The sequence below is a fragment of the Ambystoma mexicanum genome, chromosome 10 (assembly GCF_040938575.1).
Source record: "Ambystoma mexicanum isolate Mex_15411 chromosome 10, UKY_AmexF1_1, whole genome shotgun sequence".
NCBI classification, from domain to species: domain Eukaryota; kingdom Metazoa; phylum Chordata; class Amphibia; order Caudata; family Ambystomatidae; genus Ambystoma; species Ambystoma mexicanum.
The window spans coordinates 606658595-606685935 of record NC_090932.1 but is presented as its reverse complement, the minus strand read 5'-3'; the positions used below and the strand labels follow the sequence as shown (position 1 = coordinate 606685935).

The 27341-nt window shown below is 45.7% G+C and overlaps 1 protein-coding gene across 2 annotated transcripts in view; it reads right to left on the bottom strand.

Moving 5' to 3' along the window:
- Window positions 1–27341, bottom strand: part of LOC138491587 (guanylate cyclase soluble subunit beta-2-like) — a 707294-nt gene that overhangs the window by 582396 nt on the left and 97557 nt on the right. For both annotated transcript variants that reach the window (XM_069618174.1, XM_069618173.1), the window contains exon 5: window positions 631–730. In XM_069618174.1, coding sequence (XP_069474275.1) covers window positions 631–730 — 100 coding nt within the window. The remainder of the gene's footprint in view (window positions 1–630; window positions 731–27341) is intronic.

Below are 27341 nucleotides of genomic sequence, written 5' to 3'. Positions count from 1 at the left end.
TCACAACCCTGGCCCACCCAGATGAAAATTCCTGGAGCCAGGCCTGGTATTGACCCACCTACATGGAGGTGTGATCGGTAGCGGGAGGAGAGGAAGATGAAGCAGGTACAAATCCTGAAGTGGTGAGGAGTGGTTTATGTTGATAATGCTTCGCTTTATGTGTATTTAGAGGTGGAGAATCACAAGTGGGTTTTTAGGTTCAATGTCGTTCTTCCGCCAGGAATTCCTCTGAAGCAATTTACTCTGCAGGAATTCCACTGAAAAAACATATAGCATTGTTTGGGGCTCCGCCCAAGGCCACCCTTTCGCTATACTAGTCCCCCTACTCCAAACCCATCACCACCACTTGTAACCCCTTACCCCCACCCCCTATGTAATTCGATTAGTATGTTTGGCAGAATTACTTCAAAGTAAAATAATACAAAGGAATCCCTGTCGGCAAAACAACATGATACAGGTTTTTAATAATAATGCAAAGAACTAAACGTTTAACTCAGCCTTAATATTCAGAAATGGTGTCTTTAACACAATACAAACAAGCGTGGTTGTGTGTGTGTATGAGAGAGAGAGAGAGAGAGAGAGAGAGAGAGAGAGAGAGAGAGAGAGAGAGAGACGTTTCTGAAGTTTTACCTGGGACAATATGGCAAAGGCCCTTTCTGTCTGAGTAATAATGTAGATGCATTGTGCCGTCTTCATTCTTTTCCACTCTAAAAGAAGGTGCATTCATTTCCTGCAAGGAAAATATGAAAGCAAAGGTGTTACTGTTGCCTATCACAGTTAATTGTTTATTGTTATGAGGAAAGGGTGATTCTGAGGAAAGCATTACATGGAAAAGTGGTATCGTAGTAGGACAACCAATAGCATCAATGTTTACATTCTTGGCTTGCTCACTTTCCGGTTGTGAAAAAAATACAATTAAATGTTTTGACCATTTTGCTTATTAAAGTGCTTTAAGGAATAAGGAATGTGCTTCTCTTTTGTTCACGGGTTACTGTCATTTTCTTTTAAGATGGCATATCACTGAAATTCCAAATGTTGGTAACCTTAGTATATTTACTGACTTTCCCCCTTTCCCACTCTCTTCAGTAAATCCTCTCCCCTCCAGAATTTATACAATGTTGGCTACCAATTTTAATCCACCACGCCTAAGCTTCCGTACCTATTCCCTTGATTTACCACCACTTATTCTTAGTTTCCTTCTGACAACCGCTCCCTTTCATCACCATTCCCACTATCTACAGTATCTGGGAGCTGCATGTATGTTAAAAATAGTGACATAAAACTGATATTGGGATGTTAAAGACACGCTGTGCTATTCCTCGAGGATAAAGTTATAATCAGATTTTTAAAGACAGAAATTCACAAGTTTTAATTGCCAGGTGCACGCAGTAATGTTGCCAAGAACACACTCGCAAGATATACCCACAGTGCACCCAATGGTGAACGCAGATCAAGGCACACACGAAGAACACATTAATAAGTCAAATAAATTGAAGGCAAAGGTCTCATACACTGGCCTCACACTACAATGAATAAGCTAGGGCCGTCATGACCTATTTAGATCATACATCTGCAAGCAGCCGTATGTCCAAGAGGTGAGTACAGGATGAGCTGTTCAAGGTTGAGCAAACTGCTTGGGAAGTTGGGCCTGGCGTGGAAAGATGAGATGGGTGTGAGTTTGATAGTTCTTTGGCCAGGGCAATGTTTTGATCGCTCCTTTCCCACCAAATTTGAATTGGACTGTTGTGGGCAAGTGTAACAGCCAAGGCCACATCAGTAATAGGCACCACTGTTGTAACAATGTCAGCATGTTATGGTGCCAACCAATAAGAGCATGGTCCGATGATGCCTGCAACAGGATGTCTTGCATAGTGGGAGACAACCTGGGCAGCAGGGTCAGATTGGGGCATAACATTTTCTCAGGCACCAATGGAAAAGTGGCCCACAGTTGCTCATGGCAATTCATTCCTTTTGCGACAGACTGTTTGAATAGTACCCAAGTTTTTTTGTGGATACATTGTAATGCAAATTTACATTTTAAAGACTATTTATTCAACAACACTGGTCAAAACTACTAGCCACATAATGAAGTAGCTCATCAAACTGGCACACATTGGCCAAAAAAAGTGGCCCACTTTGACCAAAATAATTGGCCCACACCAGCATTTTGAGTTTTTGGTTCAGGCATTGCCCTATTGCACTATAGGCCAGTCCGCGTTTGCTGGGCAGGCTCAAAGATAATGATTAATCAATTTGAAGAAGTCATGTATGGAACAATATGTTGATTTTAATTTAACAACCAATGACAACTTGTGAATATTGTTTTTGTCATGATGCCTACCTCCAAGGAGCCAGGTCCGACCCAGCAACCCCAGAGGCAGGCATCATTTCCCCCAGGGAAGTGCCAGCGGGCCCAAGCTGGGGCCCTTTGGACACAGTCCTGGCACCTTAGGCGCCAGGCTCATGTTGGACCCCTGTCCTGGCGCCTTAGGCGCCAGGCTCATAAACCTAGACATGTGTTCAAGTGTTTTAAGGTGCACTTACCTGATGCAGACCATGCTGCTACATCCAGGCCCGCTTGAGGCCTGAATGGAACTACTTTACCTGTGGACCTACTTTCCCCTGGGTGTGGTCGGGGAAGGATACATACCTGATCGTGGACGGATACATACCTGGAACTTCTTCCAAAGCTATTTAAACCACACCCGATCAGCAACTCACGCTTCGCGTTGTTCTGCTCCTCGCAGCTGGACGCTCACCGTGTCAGCTCCTGCATCTGGACTTCAGCCACGCCCGTCAGCATCCTGGGTCACCTGCTAAGAGAGAATTGGAGAGAAAGAAGACCTTACCTGCTAAAGCTGCATCACGGAGACTTCACACCGACGATCCTGAAAGGGAAGACATCATTTTAAAAGCATTTCACTTTGATCGCTGCAGCGCTGCATTTCACTCACCTTTCCTGGGCACCTCCATCTTCAGCAGCGATCATCCGGATCCGCAGCCACTTCCCAGAGCCTAGAGAGAAAAAGACAAGAACACAAGGTGAGAGAAGGAAGGGAATAGGAAAAGCTCAGTTTCCTTCTAAGACTTACCTGTTGGGTCATTCCCATTTCATTTCGGGTCCTGCCGCTTCCTGGCATTCCGGACCCCGGCCCCTATGGGGAAAAAAGACAAAGACATTGAATGAGCGAATGCAAAGACATTACCCGAACGCTCATCCAGAACTTACCTGTCATTTACTGGAACTGCACGTTTCACTTTGGGTCGGCGCCATATTTCCGGCATTCCGAACCCTGGCCCCTAAGGGGAAAAAAGACATAAGCGATTAGCGCTTGCTGCAATAAGACAATGAACATTATTATAAGGCTTGAACTTTTGAACTTGCTATAGAACTCTTACAGCGCCTTACCTGAATAGTCAAGCTTATTTGAACTCCCATCAAACCTCAATCCAGTGAAGTAACTGGGTTTCAACGCGCCCCTGCATCCGAAGCAGGATGGAGAACTCATCCTTCCAGACCCTAAGGTGAGACTTCACGGGGAATCGAGGAAGGGTATCGTGGAGGGCTGGAAGGGAGTGGGAGGCTTGAGCATTATTCCGTCAGTAGGTAATACTCCCTTTTCATGCACAGGGGAATATTCCTGCGAGCCAGTGAGTCCATCTTCAGAGTCCTGCGCTTCACCATAGAAGAAGCATCAGCACTCGAAGCCAGACCTGCGCCTCCGTGGGAATCAGGTGAGCATGACAGAACGCAAAGCCTACCCATAATTTCCCACCCGGGCGCTATGGAGACTTCCGAGACAGATCATCTGGCCCAGCTTTTGGGGGAATTACGGGCAGAAGTGCACTCAGCCCGCCAGGGGACTAACGCTCTCAAAAGAGAACTGATCCTATCTAAGGAAAGAACAGATGACCTGGCCAAAAGGTTATTGCAGGCCCAGGCAGGGCACACTCCTTTACCTAATTCCGGAGATACTTCCACATTAATGGGTTTGAATAACCCGGTACAAATCAATCTACCTGTTCATATGCCTTTGGCCCCGCCTGAACGTTTTGCGGGGCTTCCCAAGAAATATGCCGTCTTTATGAACCAATGTTGTTTACACTTTCTATGCAGACCCGGGGCCTTCCCTAACGACCAGACCAAGGTAGCCTTTATACTATTTTACCTCAGTGGCAGTGCTGCCGATTGGTCTATTCCATTGGTAAATCAGGATGATCCCATTCTCCAGAATTTTCAGGGTTTCCAGGCCAGCATGGAAAGATTGTTTGCTCTACACTCTCAAGGACAGGCCCTTGATAACGAACTGCTATCCTTACGACAAGGTAATAAGGATCTTCTGTCCTACGTTGCCACCTTTAATAGACTGGTTGTGGAAACTGGATGGCCAGAAAACAAAAGGATCACATTGTTTCATCGAGGCCTGCGCGGAGAGCTTAAGGATGTTCTAGCTCAGATAGTAGATCCACCCCAGGTCTGCGCAGACTACATAGACTTGGTGGTTCAACTTGATCACAGACTTCAAAATAGAAAAGCAGATCGGTTCAAGTACGAAACCCGAGTACCGATCAAAACCCACGCTAACTCCAAGAGTACCGACGTATCCGAACCTATGCAAATCGGCGGTGTTAAAGGACCATTAACACAGAAAGAACGAGAGAGAAGGCGGCAAATGCAACTTTGCCTGTATTGCGGGACTTCCGGTCACTTACTTCGAAATTGTCCGGTTAAACCACCGAAGAAGGTGGTTGGAGCCACTGATAACGATTTATTGACACCTGATTCGGGAAACGACCTAGCCCGACAAGCGTAGGGGTCCGCTTGCCGAGCTTGAAAACAAACTCTTTGACCTCGCATTTTGTCATGCCAATGGTGCTAGTGGACCCAAAACAGCCTCAGCTGTTGCATGCTATAAAAGCATACATCGACAGTGGAGCTATTGGAAATTACATAGACCGTGAATTGGCTTCTAGGATTAAGCTCCCTCTCCGCCCGAAAGTAACCCAAGATGTCATTACTACAGTAGATGGAACCGAAATTGCCTCAGGGCCTGTAACGCATTCCACTGTTGAAATGACACTGGTGGGTCAGGATGGACATCGGGAAGCAATCGTGTTTGATGTGATCAAGGCCCCACAATTTCAAGTAATTCTTGGAATTCCTTGGTTAGAAACACATAATCCCAGAATCGACTGGCGAGCAAAGAAGATAAGTTTTCCTGATTGTGAACCAACTTGTTACCCAAGAAATCCAGTTATGGGTCTAGCCTCAGCAACTTCCACCCCTGTACAGCTACCGTCTGAATACCAAGAATTCCAAGACGTTTTTCAGAAGGAACAGGCTAACACGTTACCTCCCCATCGGTCTTACGATTGCCAAATCGATCTGGTACCCAATGCTCAACTACCTTGTAGTAGGATTTATGCTCTTACGGAACCTGAGAACCTACATTTGCGTCAGTATTTAGATCAGTACCTAGCCAATGGTTTTATTCGCCCGTCCAAGTCTCCTGTCTCCTCAGCTCTGTTCTTCGTGCCGAAAAAAGAGGGCGACCTTAGAACATGTATAGACTATCGCGCCCTAAATCAAATAACGATTAAGAATCGTTATCCTCTGCCCCTGATCCCTGAGCTTATCGACCAGGTGAAAGACGCTTGTGTGTACACCAAGTTAGATCTCCGAGGAGCTTATCACCTGGTGCGTATAAAAGAAGGCGACGAGTGGAAGACTGCATTCCGCACCAAATTTGGGCTCTTCGAATATCAGGTGATGCCCTTCGGTTTGTGCAATGCACCTGCCGCCTTTCAGTACTTTATGAATGATGTTCTTCGGGAACTTATCGACGTCTGTGTCATTGTTTATATTGACGACATCCTGGTGTACTCCTCTTCAGAATCCGATCACAGAAAACATGTTAGGGCAGTTCTTGAGAAATTGCGCCAGCACAGACTATTTGCAAAGCTCGAAAAATGCGTTTTTCATACCACAGAAGTGGAGTTTCTCGGATTTATCCTGACACCTCAAGGAGTCCGAATGGACTCGCGAAAGGTGGACGCCATCCTCAAATGGCCATCTCCTAGCTCGGTGAAGGGAGTTCAGAGCATGCTCGGCTTCGCCAATTTCTATCGAAGATTCATCCCGGAATTTTCCCAAACAGTCCAGCCCATCACAGCTCTCCTAAAGAAAAACAAACGCTTTGAATGGACTCTTGAGGCCGAACAAGCCTTTCAGAACCTGAAAACCAAATTCACCTCTGCACCTATATTGAAGCACCCGCACCCAGATCTCCCTTACATTGTGGAAACCGACGCATCCAGTTCGGCCATGGGAGCTGTCCTGTCGCAAAGAGACCCAGAAACTAACCAACTACACCCTGTGGCCTTTTGGTCCAGGAAATTTTCTCCTCCTGAAATCAACTACGCAATTACCGAAAAAGAGTTACTGGCTATTAAATCTGCTTTCAAGGCTTGGCGTCACTACCTTCTCGGGGCAAGACACACCATCACCGTAATTACGGACCACAGAAATTTACAGTATTTAAAGACGGCCAAGGCTCAATCTTCACGACAACTCTGATGGGCTCTATTCTTTGCGGAATTTGATTTTGTAATTACCTATCGCCCTGGCTGCAAGAATGGTAAAGCGGACGCCTTATCCCGGATTGGCATGGAAGAACCCAATTCGAGTTTAGAACCTGTGCCAATCATACCAGAACAAAGAATCTTAGGCCTAACTTCATTGCAAACTATTGAGGACATCCAAACGCAAGTAAAACAACTTCTAGACTCTTCAGCCTTACTGGAATGGAGTCAAAAGGGTCCTCATTACACCGTTAAGGATGACTTACCCTACTTCCAGGAGCGGTTGTTTCTGCCTAGTAAAGAATTGCAAGAACTTGTTATTGCCCATCATCATGAATCATTAATGGAAGGACACCCTGGTATCGCTAAAACGGAGGAAAAAATCAAACGCCACTTCTGGTGGCCTTCTTGGAGAAAAGACATAAAGTCTTTTGTTTTGTCTTGCGGAATTTGCGCCCAAAACAAGGGTCAAAAGAAAAGGCCAGCCGGCCTACTTCAACCCTTGGATATTCCACCGGCACCATGGCACACCTTGTCAATGGACTTTATAACTGACCTGCCTCCTTGTGCTGGTTACAACACTATCCTTGTAATTGTGGATCTATTCTCCAAAATGGCCCACTTTATCCCTTTAAAAGGTTTGCCTTCAGCTTCCACCTTGGCCAAGGAATTTCTGGAGAATATAGTTCGCATACATGGTTTCCCTTCCATATTAGTCTCGGATCGTGGAAGTCAATTTATCTCCCATTCTTGGAAGAAGTGTTGCCAACTAGCACAAATAGATGTGCGGCTATCCACCAGCCACCACCCCCAGACCGACGGACAAACCGAGAGAACCAATCAGACTCTCGAGCAATATCTTTCGGTGCATGTTACACCAATCCGAGTTAAATTGGAAAGACATCCTTTGGATCGCAGAATATGCATACAACAATTCAGTGCATTCTGGAACCTGACAAACTCCTTTTTATACTTTGTATGGTCACCATCCTCGGACCTCTGATCTAGATCCACCTCTGACCCTGGAAATGCCCGCAGTAAATCATCTGCATTCCACAATAACCCAATCCTTCAAAGAAGCTGCAACTCATTTACAGCAAGCCAAGAAAAAGTATAAAGAAAACGCTGATTTGCACCGAAGTAAAACTCCTCCTTACCAAGTAGGAGATCAGGTATGGCTAGCAACGAAACATTTACCCCTCAAGGGCCCGCGAACTTTCAATCCCAGATTCATAGGACCTTATCCCATCAAGGCTATAATCAATCCCGTGGCCTTTAAACTGGATTTACCGCCTAACATGCGTATTCATCCAGTTTTTCATGCATCACTTTTGAAGCCAGTACAACCAAGGACCCGACTGTCCAAGCCTCCAGACCCAGTTCAAATTGAAGGGGAATTAGAATTCGAAGTTAAAGACATTTTAGACTCCAAGGTGTTAAAGTCCAAACTCTTCTATCTTGTTGACTGGAAGGGATATGGACCTCAGGAGAGATCGTGGGAGCCTAGTAACCATGTTCACGCACCTCGATTAATACAAAGGTTCCACCGGAGATTTCCGAACAAGCCAAAACCCCCGGAGGGAACAACCTTGGGAGGGGCCTTGAGGGGTGGTACTGTCATGATGCCTACCACCAAGGAGCCAGGTCCGACCCAGCAACCCCAGAGGCAGGCATCATTTCCCCCAGGGAAGTGCCAGCGGGCCTAAGCTGGGGCCCTTTGGACACAGTCCTGGCGCCTTAGGCGCCAGGTTCATGTTGGACCCCTGTCCTGGCGCCTTAGGCGCCAGGCTCATAAAGCTAGACATGTGTTCAAGTGTTTTAAGATGCACTTACCTGATGCAGACCATGCTGCTACATCCAGGCCCTCTTGAGGCCTGAATGGAACTACTTAACCTGTGGACCTACTTCCCCTGGGTGTGGTCGGGGAAGGATACATACCTGATCGGTGGAAGGATACATACCTGGAACTTCTTCCAAAGCTATTTAAACCACACCCGATCAGCAACTCACGCTTCGAGTTGTTCTGCTCCTCGCAGCTGGACGCTCACCGTGTCAGCTCCTGCATCTGGACTTCAGCCACGCCTGTCAGCATCCTGGGTCACCTACTAAGAGAGAATTGGAGAGAAAGAAGACCTTACCTGCTAAAGCTGCATCACGGAGACTTCACACCGACGATCCTGAAAGCGAAGACATCATTTTAAAAGCATTTCGCTTCGATCGCTGCAGCGCTGCATTTCACTCACCTTTCCTGGGCACCTCCATCTTCAGCAGCGATCATCCGGATCCGCAGCCACTTCCCAGAGCCTAGAGAGAAAAAGACAAGAACACAATGTGAGAGAAGGAAGGGAATAGGAAAAGCTCAGTTTCCTTCTAAGACTTACCTGTTGGGTCATTCCCATTTCATTTCGGGTCCTGCCGCTTCCTGGCATTCCGGACCCCGGCCCCTATGGGGAAAAAAGACAAAGACATTGAATGAGCGAATGCAAAGACATTACCCGAACGCTCATCCAGAACTTACCTGTCATTTACTGGAACTGCACGTTTCACTTCGGGTCGGCGCCATATCTCCGGCATTCCGAACCCCGGCCCCTAAGGGGAAAAAAGACATAGGCGATTAGCGCTTGCTGCAATAAGACAATGAACATTATTATAAGGCTTGAACTTTTGAACTTGCTACAGAACTCTTACAGCGCCTTACCTGAATAGTCAAGCTTATTTGAACTCCCATCAAACCTCAATCCAGTGAAGTAACTGGGTTTCAACGCGCCCCTGCATCAGAAGCAGGATGGAGAACTCATCCTTCCAGACCCTAAGGTGATACTTCACGGGGAATCGAGGAAGGGTATCGTGGAGGGCTGGAAGGGAGTGGGAGGCTTGAGCATTATTCCATCAGTAGGTAATACTTCCTTTTCACGCACAGGGGAATATTCCTGCGAGCCAGTGAGTCCATCTTCAGAGTCCTGCGCTTCACCATAGAAGAAGCATCAGCACTCGAAGCCAGACCTGCGCCTCCGTGGGAATCAGGTGAGCGTGACAGTTTTTAAGAATATGTTGATATTTGTCTAGTTTAGAACCCATGGGCTACCAGGAAGTAATTGTGAACATCGGTGGACCTTCTACCGGCCACATGGAGTAAATGAAGCTAGTTTCTTTGTGCACTTTAGTTTTCTCCCTTATTTTGGTTGTTGTGGATGATTGATAGCTCATTTACATCACTATATTTCCAAATTGTTCCCACTTTTCTTGATCTTTGAGTGGGGATAATGTTGTATAGACTTCCAACCTTGCAGACTCACCATTTGCTAATGGTAGAATTAAGCCTTCAATCAGTTGATAATTATTGGACCTTATACAAAAGACTAAATTCACAGCGGATGCATCTCCTTGTGTCACCATAATGTCTCCTAAAATGTAATGAAAGGAGGTCTGATAAGCTGCAAGTACGGCCAACTGTAAACAGCAATCCTGTACTGCATGCTAACGGTGGAGTGCATCCTGTGGGAAGCACTATAGTAAAGCCCTATGCCTCTGCTAGGAAGTAACCTGTTAATAGACAGCTTGTAACTGTCCCAGTATTTCTGAACTCCACTTAGCGACATCCTCATTTTCTGGAAGGACAAACCCACAAAATAATGTTTAATGTTTGCAACTGCTTAGCTCCTATTTCTGGTTGTGCTGCATGTGATTGGCGCACACGTGCTGTGCCTTTTTGTGCTGCATAATGTAGGTGATATTGTGTACATATTTTCAATGCATGGTCAGAAGCTCATAGTCTGGTTGCAAGAAAGGACCATCATGATTCAGATGGAAGTAGTCTGAGAATTCTAGACAGTTTGTGTAGCTAATGGTCCATGTCTGACATGTGTGTTTGCATACATTACCTCCAAACCAGTTTAAATGGTTAATGTGGTTTAATACTAGTTCTGGAAATTGATATGAACAATACAGGATCATGTCAAGGTCACCCCTTATCTGTAATGTGGCATACACATTATTGGTTCTGTTGGTCAGTGCCTTTAGGTAAGTAAACAGTGAAATAGGCAATACATTACAAATATCTGCAGTACCTTAAAATCACCCAAAACAATTATTCAACATCTACACTATTAACTCTATGTCAGCAACATCTATACATGCGCACTAAAATGTAATAGATACTGGTAGAGTAGCAAGTACAATTTATCAAATACAGTTCCAGTGGGCCAGATGTACAATCGTGCAGTGCAAAGTTTGCAAATTCTTTGTTTGAGCACTTTGTTTGAGCCCTGTGTTCTTCCCCTGCATTGACCAACCTGTACCTGTATGTTACACATGATGCTGTTGTCATGACCACTGCTTTCAAGGAGTCAGGACCTACCCAACATCCTTGGGAGCAGGCTCATAACATGTCTTATCGGCACCAGCAAGTCCCAATAGGGACCTTTTGGACCTTGTCCTGGCACCGGTGGTGCCAGGCTCATAGTAAGGATCCGTCCCGGCACAGGAAGCGCCGGGCTCATATCAAGTGTAAAGGTGCTTGGGTGAACCTACCTGGAGCAGACCATGCTGCTTACTTACCAGCAAGATGAGGCTTTACTCTCTTCTGGCAGGGACTACTTTTCCTTCTGGGTGGGGCAGGCACCACTCCCTGGATCATTGCTGCTGGAACCCTTCTGGAAGCAGGAACTCTTTTACCTGGGCGAGGCTGCTGTGGAAGAAGACACCTAAGCACTCCTATGGGCTATTTAAACCACACCCGATTGGTACCACATGCTTCGCGTTATTCTGCATCTGCAGCAGGACGCTCACCGTGTCAGCTCCAGCGAATCTTCAGCTCTGGACCCTGTAATTACGAAAATTACCTGCTGGGAACCAATCTTCAATCTTCAGCGGCTCCTGCAAAACAAAAGGCACAGGTTAGACAAAGGCAAAGTTAGCGCTTCGACTCACCCGATCCATCGGCAGCATCCAAGACGTTTTTTCTGCATTTCTCGTCCGGCATCGGGCCTGCAAAGACAAAGAACATTGGTTAGTAACGCTTGGTTACAAAACTGCTTACCTGTGTTGCGCTTGCTCCAACCTTGCTCGCACTGCATTCCGGCACCTGTAGAGACAAAGGGGGACATTAAGGTGCATTCTACGGCCCCAAAACAGCCTTCCTACTTACGTGCCTTCGAATTCATCATCTTCTTGTTACGCTCTCTGCCACGAATCGGGGAGAGCATCTTCTTTGGCATCGACAGCATCTGAAAAGTAAAAGACATAGACATTAGGGGAAAAGACATTTGAAGAGAGCAATCTAAAGAGAACTTTAATACTTACAAGTCACGCTCGTGCAGCAAACGGCGGCTTCGCTCTCAACTACCCTCTGCAATCAAGAGGCGGAACTCACATCCAGTGAAGTAACTGGATCCAGCGCCCCTGCACAAGACGCAGGATGGAGAGCTCAGCATTCACTTACTTAAGACACCTCACACTGCAGGTCAAGCTTTCGGTGAGGAAGGGGTCGAATCCGGGAGCCAAACGAATCCTACGCCTAACGTTGAAGACGTTCTCACCGCCCAGTCAAGACCAGCGCCTCCGAGGGAACCAGGTGAGCGTTACAGAACGCGAAGCCTCACCATACATTTCCCGCCCAGGTGCAATGGAGACTTCGGACACAGACCAATTGGCCCAGTTGCTCGGGGAGTTGAGAGCAGAAGTACACGCAGCTCGCCAGGAAACAAATGCCCTAAGGAGAGAGCTAGTGGTTTCTAAGGAGCGAACAGACGACTTGGCTAGACAATTGTTACAAGCCCAAGCGGGACAGACTCCTCTGCCTACCCCTGGTGGTAGCCATGCCCCAACAGCTTCCTCTAATCCGGTGCAAATTAATCTACCAGGAAATGTACCTTTGGCTCCGCCCGAACGCTTTTCAGGTGATCCGAAAAGATTTGCTGTTTTCATCAATCAGTGTCGTTTGCACATTCTGTGTAGACCTGCCGCTTTTCCAACGGACCAGGCTAAGGTGGCCTTCGTGCTTTCATATCTTAGCGGCAGTGCCGCAGATTGGTCTATTCCTTTAGTGACTCAAGATAACCCTATTCTGTATAATTTCCAGGACTTCCAAGCTAGTATGGAAAGATTGTTCGCAAGACATTCTCAGGGACAGGCCCTGGACAATGAACTTCTTTCACTACGACAGGGCAATCAAGATCTTCTGGCCTACATTGCATCATTCAACAGACTAGTGGTTGAAACCGGGTGGCCTGAGGATAAGAGAATCACCCTTTTCTATAGAGGCCTTCGTGGAGAACTTAAAGACGTTCTGGCCCAGGTGGTGAATCCTCCACAAGACTGTTCCGAATACATTGATCTGGTGGTGCAACTGGATCATAGAATACAAAATCGAAAAGCCAATCGTTCCAGGTTTGAGAATCGAGTTTTTTCAAGACCACAGAGCTCCGTTAAAGGAAATGATACTGTGGAACCCATGCAGATTGGGGTGGTGAAAGGACCTCTAACCCAAAAGGAAAGAGAAAGGAGAAGACAACTGCAAATGTGCCTCTATTGCGGAAACTCAGGGCACTTCCTCCAAGATTGCCCAGTGAAACCAAAGAAGAAGACAGTAGGAGCTTCCGATAAGGGTGCCAAAAGTTCAGAGTCGGAAAACGACCTCGCCCGACAAGTGTAGAGGTCCGCTTGCCGAGCGTTAAAACCAGTTCTTTGACCTCGCATTTTACCATGCCCATGGTCCTCGTGAGTCCGGAACAACCCAATCGTATGCATGCCATTAAAGCATACATAGATAGTGGCGCAATCGGCAATTACGTGGACTTTGAATTGGCCGCCAGGATGAATCTATCTCTTTGTCCTAAATCGGTGAAAGACATTATCACCACCGTGGATGGTACGGAAATAGCTTCCGGACCAGTTACTCACACCACCATGGAAGTGACGTTGGTAAGCCAAGATGGACATCAAGAGAAGATCGTGTTTGACGTGATCAAGGCTCCACAGTTTCAAGTTATCCTGGGAATCCCTTGGCTGGAGAAACACAATCCTCAAATTGATTGGCGAGCAAAGACAATCCGGTTTCCAGAATGCGCACCTACCTGTTATCCGCAGCCCCGCACGAAGCTAGCTGCAACTACTTCTGAGAGTCCTCACCTGCCTCCTGAATACCGGGAATTTCAGGATGTCTTTCGGAAAGATCAAGCTAATTCGCTGCCTCCTCACAGATCATACGACTGCCAAATAGACTTGGTTCCAGGATCCACTCCTCCATGCAGTCGAATTTATGCCCTCACAGAACCTGAAAATCTTCACCTAAGGCAGTATTTGGACCAGTACTTGACTAATGGATTTATCCGTCCCTCGAAGTCCCCAGCCTCTTCAGTTTTGTTCTTCGTGGCAAAAAAAAGAGGGAGACCTAAGAACATGCATAGATTACCGTGCCCTGAACCAGATTACGATTAAGAACAGATATCCGTTACCATTGATCCCTGAACTTCTTGACCAGGTTAAAAGTGCCTGTATCTACACAAAGCTGGACCTCAGAGGAGCCTACCATTTAGTACGAATAAAAGAGGGCGATGAATGGAAGACGGCCTTTCGTACTAAATATGGACTGTTCGGGTATCAAGTAATGCCCTTTGGGCTTTGCAACGCTCCGGCAGCCTTTCAGTATTTTATGAATGACGTCCTCAGAGAGCTCATTGACGTATGTGTAGTTGTCTATATTGATGACATTCTGGTCTACTCGTCCTCTGAGGCGGAACATCGAAAACATGTCACCGCAGTATTGGAGCGGCTCCGAAAACACAGGCTCTTTGCAAAATTGGAAAAATGCGTTTTTCACGTCACGGAGGTCGAATTTTTGGGATTTATTTTGTCACCTAATGCAGTCCACATGGACTCAAGAAAAGTGGACGCTATCGTTAAGTGGCCCTCACCAACATCAGTGAAAGGAGTTCAAAGCATGTTGGGCTTCGCCAACTTTTATCGAAGATTTATCCCAGAGTTTTCTCGAGTAGTCCAACCCATTACAGCCCTCCTCAGAAAGAATAAACGTTTCGAATGGTCTACAGAGGCTGAACAAGCTTTTCAGGAACTAAAAACAAAATTCACCTCGGCTCCAGTTCTAAAACATCCTCGCCCGGAACTTTCCTATATAGTAGAGACTGATGCTTCCAGTCTCGCAATGGGAGCAGTACTTTCGCAAAGAGACCCGGAAACAAATCAGTTACACCCAGTGGCATTTTGGTCCCGCAAATTTTCAGCTCCTGAAATTAACTATACCATTACAGATAAGGAACTTTTGGCTATCAAGTCCGCCTTTAAAGCTTGGCGGCATTATCTCTTGGGGGCCCGACACACAGTCACCGTCATCACGGATCATCGTAATTTACAGTACCTTAAATCAGCCAAAGCTCAATCCTCTAGACAGCTTCGCTGGGCATTGTTTTTTGCCGAATTCGACTTTGTGATAACTTACCGACCAGGCAACAAGAATGGAAAAGCAGATGCTCTCTCCCGAATTGGAGTAGATGAACTCACGACCAATCCTGAACCCGTACCCATAATTCCGGAACAGAGAATCCTGGGTTTGATAGGTGCACAATCCATTGAAGACATTGAAGCTAAAGTTAAAGATCTGCTGACTCCAGCAGAAGTGCAAGACTGGCAACGCAAGGGAAATGATTTCACAATGGATAAGAACCTACTATACTTTCGAGGAAGATTATATCTACCATGTACCGATTTACAAAGACAGGTGATCTCTTGTTACCATGACTCCTTAATGGAAGGACATCCCGGCATTACCAAAACGTTGGAAAAGATAAAAAGACATTTTTGGTGGCCGTCTTGGAGAAAGGACATTAAGGATTTCATTAATTCCTGTGGTGTGTGCGCTCAAAGCAAAAACCAGAAGGAGAAACCAGCAGGCCTCCTACATCCATTAGGCATTCCTCCACACCCATGGCATACTCTCTCCATGGACTTCATCACGGATTTACCACCATGCTCCGGATTTAATACAATCTTAGTGATTGTGGACCTATTCTCGAAAATGGCTCATTTCATCCCATTGAAAGGGTTACCTACAGCTCCAATTTTGGCCCGAGAATTCCTCGAAAACATCGTTCGGTTGCACGGCTTTCCTTCAGTTTTAATCTCAGATAGAGGGAGTCAATTTATTTCCCACTTCTGGCGGAGTTGTTGTCGCCTAGCCCAAATTGACATAAGGCTTTCGACCAGCCACCATCCCCAGACCGACGGGCAGACCGAGAGGACCAACCAAACCTTGGAACAGTATCTACGCTGCATGTTACAACAATCAGAGGGCACTTGGAAAGACATTCTCTGGATTGCGGAGTACGCTTATAATAATTCAGTCCACGCCGGAACTGGAAAAACTCTGTTTTTTCTTTCATATGGAATCCAACCTCACACCTCAAATCTTGACCCACCTCAGACTCTTGGAACACCCACTGTAGATCATCTGCATTCGACAATCACTCAAGCCTTTAAAGAGGCCACATCTCACCTCAAGCAGGCCAAGGAGCAATACAAGAAGTGTGCGGATCTACATCGAAAGGAAGCTCCTCAATATCTTGTGGGAGATCAGGTCTGGCTATCCACCAAACATTTACCCCTAAAAGGGCCGCGTACTTTCAATCCACGATACCTGGGGCCTTACCCAATCACTGCCATAATCAATCCAGTGGCGGTTAAATTGGGCCTACCTGCCCATATGAAGATACACCCAGTTTTCCACGTCTCACTACTGAAACCCATGCAACCTGGAACCCGTTTGACAAAATCTCCAGACCCTATTCTTGTGGACGGAGAACTAGAATTCGAAATACAAGACATATTAGACTCCAAGATTTCCAAATCTAAATTATACTATCTGATTGACTGGAAAGGTTATGGCCCCCAGGAACGATCTTGGGAACCGTCGGAACATGTTCATGCACCCCGTCTGGTTAAGAAGTTTCATCGAACTTTTCCTGATAAACCAAAACCCCCGGAAAAGACGAATTTGGGAGGGGCCTTGAGGGGGGGTGCTGTCATGACCACTGCTTTCAAGGAGTCAGGACCTACCCAACATCCTTGGGAGCAGGCTCATAACATGTCTTATCGGCACCAGCAAGTCCCAATAGGGACCTTTTGGACCTTGTCCTGGCACCGGTGGTGCCAGGCTCATAGTAAGGATCCGTCCCGGCACAGGAAGCGCCGGGCTCATATCAAGTGTAAAGGTGCTTGGGTGAACCTACCTGGAGCAGACCATGCTGCTTACTTACCAGCAAGATGATGCTTTACTCTCTTCTGGCAGGGACTACTTTTCCTTCTGGGTGGGGCAGGCACCACTCTCTGGATCATTGCTGCTGGAACCCTTCTGGAAGCAGGAACTCTTTTACCTGGGCGAGGCTGCTGTGGAAGAAGACACCTAAGCACTCCTATGAGCTATTTAAACCACACCCGATTGGTACCACATGCTTCACGTTATTCTGCATCTGCAGCAGGACGCTCACCGTGTCAGCTCCAGCGAATCTTCAGCTCCGGACCCTGTAATTACGAAAATTACCTGCTGGGAACCAATCTTCAGCGGCTCCTGCAAAACAAAAGGCACAGGTTAGACAAAGGCAAAGTTAGCGCTTCGACTCACCCGATCCATCGGCAGCATCCAAGACGTTTTTTCTGCATTTCTCGTCCGGCATCGGGCCTGCAAAGACAAAGAACATTGGTTAGTAACGCTTGGTTACAAAACTGCTTACCTGTGTTGCGCTTGCTCCAACCTTGCTCGCACTGCATTCCGGCACCTGTAGAGACAAAAGGGGACATTAAGGTGCATTCTACGGCCCCAAAACAGCCTTCCTACTTACGTGCCTTCGAATTCATCATCTTCTTGTTACGCTCTCTGCCACGAATCGGGGAGAGCATCTTCTTTGGCATCGACAGCATCTGAAAAGTAAAAGACATAGACATTAGGGGAAAAGACATTTGAAGAGAGCAATCTAAAGAGAACTTTAATACTTACAAGTCACGCTCGTGCAGCAAACGGCGGCTTCGCTCTCAACTACCCTCTGCAATCAAGAGGCGGAACTCACATCCAGTGAAGTAACTGGATCCAGCGCCCCTGCACAAGACGCAGGATGGAGAGCTCAGCATTCACTTACTTAAGACACCTCACACTGCAGGTCAAGCTTTCGGTGAGGAAGGGGTCAAATCCGGGAGCCAAACGAATCCTACGCCTAACGTTGAAGACGTACTCACCGCCCAGTCAAGACCAGCGCCTCCGAGGGAACCAGGTGAGCGTTACAGCTGTACTAGCGCCATGCTACCCTTGGGTCTGGGCGTTGTCACAAAATATAAAAAATAAATGAAATAAAATAAATAAAATAAAATAAAATGCGTGCCCTTTGAGTTTTGTAGATTTTAATGGTGTCGCTCTAATGGCCATGAGCACTAAGTGGAGTCGTAAAATCCCAGCTGGATCCTGATTCAGCCACAAACTTTTTTAGGATATCAATTATTTTCCTATAGCATCACTCCACTCCCCCATTGAAGGAGGAAAAGATATGAAATATGTAAATTTCTCTTTAACCCAAAATGTTACCACATCTTAGTCATTACTGTACTTGTAAAATTACTTTCACAGTCCGATTCTATTCTCTGGGGCAAGCCAAACCTGGAAAATATGTAATTCACCAACAAGATAGCTGCAGTCTGTGCACTGCAATCAGGAGCAATTTGGAATGTATCATTGAATGATACATTCCAACCATTTTGACATTAAACATGTAATTGTAAGCATGTACTTGTTTCCGCATGTTGATTGTTGGACTGGTCCCCTGAAATTGATTTGCAAATCTGACCATAGTAGTGTCAATCCTCTCTTCATTAACAGTGCTCTATGTGTTGGGAAGCTCAGTTAGAACTGTGGAAACACCAGATACCCCGCATATACAATTCCAAATCCTGGGAAGTATGCGGCCAATACGCATACACCCTTAAGATTTGAAATGTTTTCTGAGTACCTCAGTGACACGTAGTTATTGCATCATGGGCATGATGTAACATCAGCCCCTGAAATGAAATAGGGACCACCCACTGAACAATGCCTGAAATTGATTTTCAGGCCAACACTCTGCTTTGTAACTGAAACTATGTCTTACTCATCATCACCCTCAATTTCTCTCTGCCCTTGCAACTCTGCTCTGTACGGGGATTCTTTTCTGCATCTACCATATGATTATAAAACATACTTTCATTTGGGTCTTCCTTTTGTGCGTTAATCAATTCCTGATCAGGTGTGTCAAAGCTCCATTGAACTACTGGTTGATTGTATACCCCTTGTGATTTCGAACGTGTCACTAGGTCTACCTGTATCTCACTGAGCAAGAGTTCAATGGGAAAAATCCTCCCATTACCGTTGCTGGTGTTTTGTAGTGTCCCCTAATTTTCCTCCAGTGGATTTTCATCTCATTCTCTGAAACAGGTTTTTCAATGGCCTGAATTACCTTATCATGCTTGAGGTTTTTTTGTTGTTATAAGTGACCATTCCTCTCCGTTTCAATCCTATTAGATATTCCACAAAGCTATTTTGGACATAGTCAGAGTCGGTGACAATCACAATTTCTTTTAATTTGTTTTCTACTGATGTGGATATTGCCTTGTATATTGCAGCCAACTCTGCTACCTGACTACTAGTGGGACCTATCCACATGCTCACTGATGGGATATTATCATTTTTTATGCACACATTTCCAATTTCTGCCACTAACTTCTTTTCAGGGTCATTACTCAAATTATATGCACAACCACCACATATATACTGTTACTTAAAAAAAGAAATTCCTCATCAAATGCTTGGTGTGGGGAATGTTCAAATTTAACCAAATCAGTTTCTAATTCTATACTTTCCATGGTTCCTACACAAGCACAATCGTGTAGGTCCATATTTCACTTCTGCGTGAATCCCTGCAATACCAATTTCCATGAAGTAATACTTGATTGGGCTAAGATCCTAACCTGATCCTTTTACTTTGTAAAAATTGTAGAGGTTGGTGTGCAGTTTCAACAACTACCCACTTCCCTTGACTAATGGGGCAGAAATGCTCTAATGCCAAATGGTTGCCAATAGTACTTTTTCACATTCATTACATTTGGTTTCTACTTGTGACAAAGCGTTGTTGGCATATGCAATGGTCTTGTTATTCGAGTTGTGCTTATGATACAAAGCCGCTGACATGCATAGGTTCATGAATGCTATCTCTATGAAGACATTTTGATTCTTCTTTGGGTAAGCCAAACATGAGGCCCTTGCCATACTATATTTTATACTAGCTACCACTTCATGCTGACCCTGTCCCCATGTCCATGGCACACCTTGGTTCAGTACCTTAGCAGCGGTTGTGTGATTTCTGCATAATCTTCAATTCATTTTCTATTTTAACTTGTCATCCCTAATACACTTTTCAAATCCTTTGTATTTGTTGGACCCTTCAACTTTTGAATAGCTTCTACCTTTTTCTTTTGCAGGTTCAGTCCAAGGTCGGTGATTTCATGTCCCGAGACATGTACCCTTTTCCTGTACCACTCTGTCTTCTGCAATTATACTTTTGCCCCGGCCGTTTGTAATTGTCTCAGTCCATGTCTTATTTCACTGGAATGGTTTTCTATGTCTTCATTCTTAATCACAATATCACCCACATAAACCACAGTTCATCTTTCTGCTGCATCCAGAAGTGCCTTATTCAGAAAGATTCAAAGCTCGCTTCCACTATTGATATAGCCAAAGGGCTCTCACCCTGCATATTGTTTCCCTTGGAATGTAAATGCAAATAGGTTTTGTATGTCCTTTGCTAATGACACACACCAATACCCAGCTGTCAAATCTAAAGTGGTGAAAACGTTTGACCCTTGTATCTGTGCAAGGCCATGGTCATTGAACGGAAGCAACCATCTTGACACAGGTACTCTCAATTTTTATCAAATCTGCACATAATCGCCACTGACCATTGGGCTTCCTCACATCTAATAGAAGTACTGTTAATAGGTCTGATTATCCCTCTGGCTTCTCGGGTTTTAATGAGTTCTGCCAATGACTCCAAACACGCCAAAGGTAGCCTATATCGTCACACAAAGACAGGTTCCCTACCATAACCTTCTGGCAGTGTACTGACATCCATGTCAGTGCATCTACTATATATTGTGTCAGGAGGATAGCTCAGCAGCAACATGCTCACCTTGGAAGCAAGATGGCACGGAACAACACAGGTTCGATCCTCAGGTCCGCGCTTAGAAACCTCTGGATTTTAAGCGCTTTATATATAACACATCGGGCCTCATTACGGCCATGGCGCTCCTGTAATGAAGGGTGCCGGTACGGGACCGGCACCCTTCATTACGGGACGCCCTATTACGAGGTTCCCTGGCGGGACCCGGTAAGGACGCCTGATAAAACCAGGCGTCCTTAGCGGGTCCTGCGAGGGGACCAGGGAGTTAATAACGGTCGCTCCCTTCCCATTCCCATTGAGCCCTATGGGGGCTCAAATGGGAATGGGTATGGGTTTTTCCAATGAGGACTTACCTGGTCCTCCATGGTTGGAATAGCCCGGTAAGTCCTCATTGGAGGAACCCGGTAATGAGGCCCATCATATCATTCATCTATAGCAAATACATTCTTGAATTATAAAAACATTTTCCTCAACTGATCCCTCTCTAAGTCATTTGTACATGCATCTGCAGCTTGAATTTGTTCCTCTACCATTTGAGAAAACTATAGAAAATCCTCCAGAGGGGGAAATGTGGTGCTTTCTTCTAATTATGTGGTAGTATCTTTTTGGATAGACGCCACTCTCAAATATCTTGGTATTTCAACCTCCATCTCAATTTGCTGTTTTTCTTATGACTCATTGTCATTCACCCGGCAACAGAATGCAATCATCGCAGTGATGACGAATCACATCCTTTGGTTCATAAGGATATACTGACTGTATTCTGAAGACCCCTCTGGGTTTGGAGTCTAAAACCTCAGGAAGATCATCTCGTAAGGTGAAATAACTTTCTTCAATATTTCTAATGATTGTGTTGTTCAGATCTGCAGTATAGTATGATTTTTGAATTGTCATCCCTAATGGAGTACATTCTTCCAAGTGAATCTCTTGACATCCTTTGTTATCCACTAGTATCCGAATGGGAATATGCCCAACTTCTACCAATGGTGTGTACTCACATTCTATTCCTTGTTGTCTTGTGGTTTATTGATGCACACAAATGAGTCCAGTTCCATCATCTTTTGTTCATTTCTGGCTTTTGATGTTCCTGTAAACTGCTTTGTGATCGCAGGAATGGCAATATCCTTTTTCACCTGTTGTTCAACTGAATTTTGCGTTGTTTGTGCATAAGAATATGCTTGTCTTTTATGCTCAATTTCCTATGGTGCTTCACACAGTCTGGACCAAACCTTTTTTTTCAATACATCGAGAAATCATGCTCATCCTATGGATAATATAATTTCGCAGCTATAATTTGGCCTTAGCTCTACTTACAATCCACACATTGTGATTGATGCTTTTGGATCCTATCTCTATTTTTAACATGCACCTCCCTACAATTCTGTACCCCAAATCATGGTTGTCTAGTCTGAATAGATGTTGATTTTTTTACGGTAAAATTTGCTATTTGTTTTCTGTTGAGTATTTGTTTGAACACTTCCTTATTGATAAAAAACAAATTTCTTGTTCAAGGGCCAGTACTGCCTCAATCATCTCTGGATACTCATCCATGAACACAGATGTACATGCCTGGCCTTCATTCATGTGGATCTCAGCAATGGTTGAAATACATTTTTCCTTATCTGACACAGAGGTGTCACCAGATTTTGCTTTTTCCTCATTTGAATATGATCTTAATGTGTTCTCATCCACCTGTGTTTGCCAGTTCTTTCTTAAATTTAAATGAATCTCTAATGATTGTTTTCCACTTTTTGAGGCTTCAGGTTTTTTTGGCCAATAACCATAGAACACTGTTTATCCATCAATTAGCGGTGACAGATGCTTCAGACAATTTACACCTGATAGGAATGGCAACTCATGCATCGTTGTTACCACTACTTCTTGTCTCAACGTATGCTTCCCTACTTTAATGTTAATCTCAGTTGCACCCTCCACGGTATTTCCTCACGATTGAAATTATGCACAGGGTCCTCTATCCATCTTAACTTCAAAATATTTTGTTACTGTTGTCCTTAATGTATTATATCCTGCAGTTTCCTTGACATCACAGTAGCCTGCGCTCCTGTGTCCACTATTGCATTGTTCTTCTACTATGGGGGCTGGGGTGTCCCATGTAGTGGGGGCTGCCTGTGGGCTCGGGTGATGGGGGTTGGGGTATCCCATGTGGCAGGGGCTGCCTGCAGGCTCGGGTTATGGGGGCGGGGTGTGTCCCATGTGGCGGGGGCTGCCTGTGGGCTTGGGTGATGGGGGCTGGGGTGTCCCATGTTGTAGGGGGGTGCCTGCAGGGTGGCGGGACGGGTCATGGGGACTGGGGTGTGGGTGTTCTGTCAGGAAGGGTCTGCTTCCTGTGGATTTGTGTGGGTGTTGCGTGTTGTTTTGGAGCAAATAGGGTACGTACGGGGGATGCGCTGAGTTTCCACATGATTTGCCTGGGGTGCAGACGGGGTATGCAATGTGTTTTCATGCGATTACCCTGCCGCACCCAAGCCAAATCGCGTGGAAACTGAGCGTGTACCCTGTCCGCACCCCAGCCAAATCACATGGAAACTCAGAGCATACCCTGTCTGCACCCCAGCAAAATTGCGTGGAAACTCAGCATGTGCCCCATCTACACCCCACCCAAATCACGAGGAAACAATGCGCGTACCCCGGCCGCACCCCAGCCAAATCATGTGGAAACTCAGCTCGTACCCTGTCCACACACCAGTCAAATTATGTGGAAACTCAGCATGTGCCCCATCCGCACCCCAGCCACATTGCATGGAAACTCAGCATGTACCCCATCTGCAACCCAGCCAAATCGCGTGGAAACTCAGAGCATACCCTTTTCGCACACCTGTCAAATCGCGTGGAAACTCAGTGCGTGCCCCGTTGGCATCCCAGCCAAATTGCATGGAAACTCAGTGCGTACCCCATCCGCTCCCCAGTTAATCGTGTGGAAACTCAGCACGTACCCCGTACACACCCCAACCAAATTGCGTGGATACTCAGCGCGTACCCCCTCCACACCCCAGCCAAATCACGTGGAAATCAGCGCGTAACCCGTCCATACCCCAGCCAAATTGTGTGGAAACTCAGTGCATACCCCGTCTGCAAACCAGTCAAATTGCATGGAAACTCAGTGCATACCCTGTCCGCACCCCAGTTAATTGCGTGGAAACAGCACGTACCCTGCCCGCACCCCAGCCAAATCACATGGAAACTCAGCACGTACCCCATCCGCACCCCATCCAAATCTCATGGAAACTCAGCGCGTACCCCATCCACACTGAGTTTTCACATGATTTGGCTGGGGGGACTGTAAGCTGGTCCAGGTATGGGGCAGGGGCTTGCGCCGTGTTTGGCATTTTACTTGCTTTTTACTGCACGTGGGAGCATGTTGGGGTGTTACTGGCGCTGCTTGATGTTCCTTGCGCCACGGCTAGTGATGCCTCAGGAAATCCATGAATACACGTGCCGCGCAATTAATTGATTCTTTGCGACATCCTTCAGGGTGAGCAGCGCTTGCGCCTTTTCTGCACTGGATTCTATAAATCACGCCCAAAGGGTTTTGGCTCATCAGTAATAGGCAAATCAAAATTAGTTCCTGGAGTAGGGATGACCAAAGGGACAGCTGTCTTATTTGGACCAATGAAATTGTGAGTGTGAACCAGGAGAAACAGGAAAACAATGATGGAAACTAAGCATGCATATATTATACACCAGAATATTAACCCACACCATCTATGGCATTCTGGAATTGGTTCAGCTTGCTCATTCCCTGAAATCATGTTTACTTCAACATTCCTCATTGTCACTTCAATTGTTAAGGAAGGAAAAACACTTTTTACTCCTGCTGGTGCATCACCTTCTCTACTATCGCAATTAACAGTCTTCGGATTACAGGGCCATTCTTAGGATCCTGTAAAAAAGTGTGAATATCAACATTTCCTCTGACAAGAGCAGGATAAGCTTGAAGGATAAATATAAAAACAGCAAGAACAAGTATATGGGCATCCCCGTCTGTTAAGACCATTGGCTCAAACAACCAAATATGCAGTGAGAAACCAATCGGGGTACTGCTCTCGCTTCCAATTATCGAACTCGAAATCCAGATTAGGCATATTCGTAATACATCAATGTTTTTCCAAAGTTAATTTTTAAAAGATTCCTGTGACTCTTGGCAAAGATTACATGTCTGCTATAATATCTATAAGGTTCCATGTGTTAAAATCGCTGCAAAAATGCTGTGGTTTTGCCATCGCAATCCATGTAAAGGATGCGGGGAAACCCCTGCAACCCCCGGACCCATTATACCATTTAAGGGGAGCGGGGGAAACCCCCGCCACCCCCGCTTCCCTTAAATGGTATAACAGGGTTCACCTTTACCGGTTCAAACTACAGCATTTTTGCCGCAATTTTTTGTATAGGTGACATTTTTACCTCGATTTTATCACTGCATACCATCTATAAGGAGTGTCCAAGGGGAGTCACAGTCCAAATGCAATCTGCATTTATCAATCAGTTAGTTGATTTATCAATCTTCTTTTGCCATCTATCGAGTCTGCACACGCTGAAATTCTTCTTCTTGTCTTGCTTCTGAATCGACAGTCGGGGGGTGGTGCCTCCTCGCCAGTGTACAATGTTACTTAGTTTAGATGAAAAGAAGTTCATCTGCCTTGGACTTTTACTCTTGAGGGGGTGACATTTTCGACAATGAAGGGTCCATTCAATGGTTTTCATCTGTGTTCTGAGACGGCCCCCCTGGGGCTTGAGTTGATGTGAAATGAGAGAGATGCTAGAGGTCATACATGTCAAATATTCACGTAACTCATTTCCTAACATTTTTGCTGTACTCTGGGAATCACTTCTACTCCTCAATGGAGGTGCAAGAGGCATTCTCATTCGCCTCCCAGTTACTAGTTGATGGGGTATGAGGTGGTGGTCCGAACTAGGCTGATTCCTTAGGGCATATAAAGCTAAGGGCAGGCAATATAGCCATCCCTTTTTCAACGTTAACTTAAGTTTGGCAATCCTTTCTTTAAGGAGGCAGTTGAGTCTCTCACATACCCCGTTTGCTTGCAGGTGATAAGCAGAAGAAAACGTATGGTTAATATTCAATAATAGTCCTATCTGCTCAAATACTTCATTGAAACAATGTGGCCCATTATCGGACCACAGCATTTCACACATTCCCCATCTTGGAAAGACTTCATGTACTAGAAACTTTGCTGTGCAAGTGGCATCATGGTGTGTACACGGACCTGCCTTGATCCACCTAGCGAAGGGACACACCACCACCATCAGATACCTGTATCCACTACACAGCCACAGAATATCAACATAGTCAATATGTAAATGCTGAAAAAGACCATTTGGTCAAGGAATTACTCTTCTAATTGTTTGCAGTGTATTCCCACTGGTAAACGTTTGACATACGATGCAGTTTACTACATAAAATGCAACGTGTTCTAACGAATTCGGAATCGTTGCAGCAAGACTTTCCCTAGTTACATGTGCAGAGTAGTGCAGCTGCTCAAGCACTACCTTTAACAATGCTTCTGGCATCACTGGCTTTCCAGTGCTGTCCTGTCGCCATAATGCTTCTGTCGGGGATAAAGAACACCCCCTTCGTTTCAATAGTTCCTGCTCTTCCTGCGGTGCACTGCCTTGAATTTCCATTAGTTGAGTCTTTGGCAAATGATTAATCCCTTCTTTCACTATCATAATCGTGTCTACTTTTTCTTTGACATTTGGAGTATCAAAACTTGAAATATCTGGGGAATATGCAACCATTTTGGCTTCTACTTATGCAGCTTCATTCCCACAATAAATAGTCTGTGCGCTTAGTACGAGCAGTGTATTTAATGACCATTATGGTTACTGGGAGTTGTAGTACCATAATAAGCCTGTCCAATAAGGATGCGTGTTGCACTGGAGTGCTGTCCGCATGGAGGTAGCCCCTCCTTTTCCAATGCGCTAGCCCTGCGTGTACGGTTGATGTCACATAGCCGGAGTCACTGTACACCATCACTTCCTGCCCTTTGTGTTTCTCAAGCGTGACAATGAGCGCCACCATTTCTGTCGCTTGTGCCAAAAAGTAAGACGGTAGTCTAGTACTTGCTACCACTTCATACTCTCCATTTGCTCTATGTATTATTACAGCTGGCAATAGAACCGTGATATTACAGTCCACCACTATATGTTTGTCCACACTACAGAACCCACAATACATGGACCTGTAGCCGCAGCTTCTGAACAGCAATACTGCAGTCCTTTTTTTATGTTTAATCTATAATAGTGATGCTTCGCCACGCCCATCCAGTTTTTTGGGTGTCGTGCAATCCGCCCGATTGTAATCGCAGAGCCAGGATACAAATCTGGACAAATAAGGCACTTTGTAGGTGAGTCCTTCCCTCGGTACGTTCTGGATGCCGAGAGTTTGTCTATAAGTGGCTGTAGCATTTAAGTAGTCACCAGCGTAGGCCTGCACGGGATACAGGGTCAGCCTTTTGCAATCAGTTGCACAGTAAACAACAGATGTAACGAGACGTGGAACCTGCACCTTTGTGG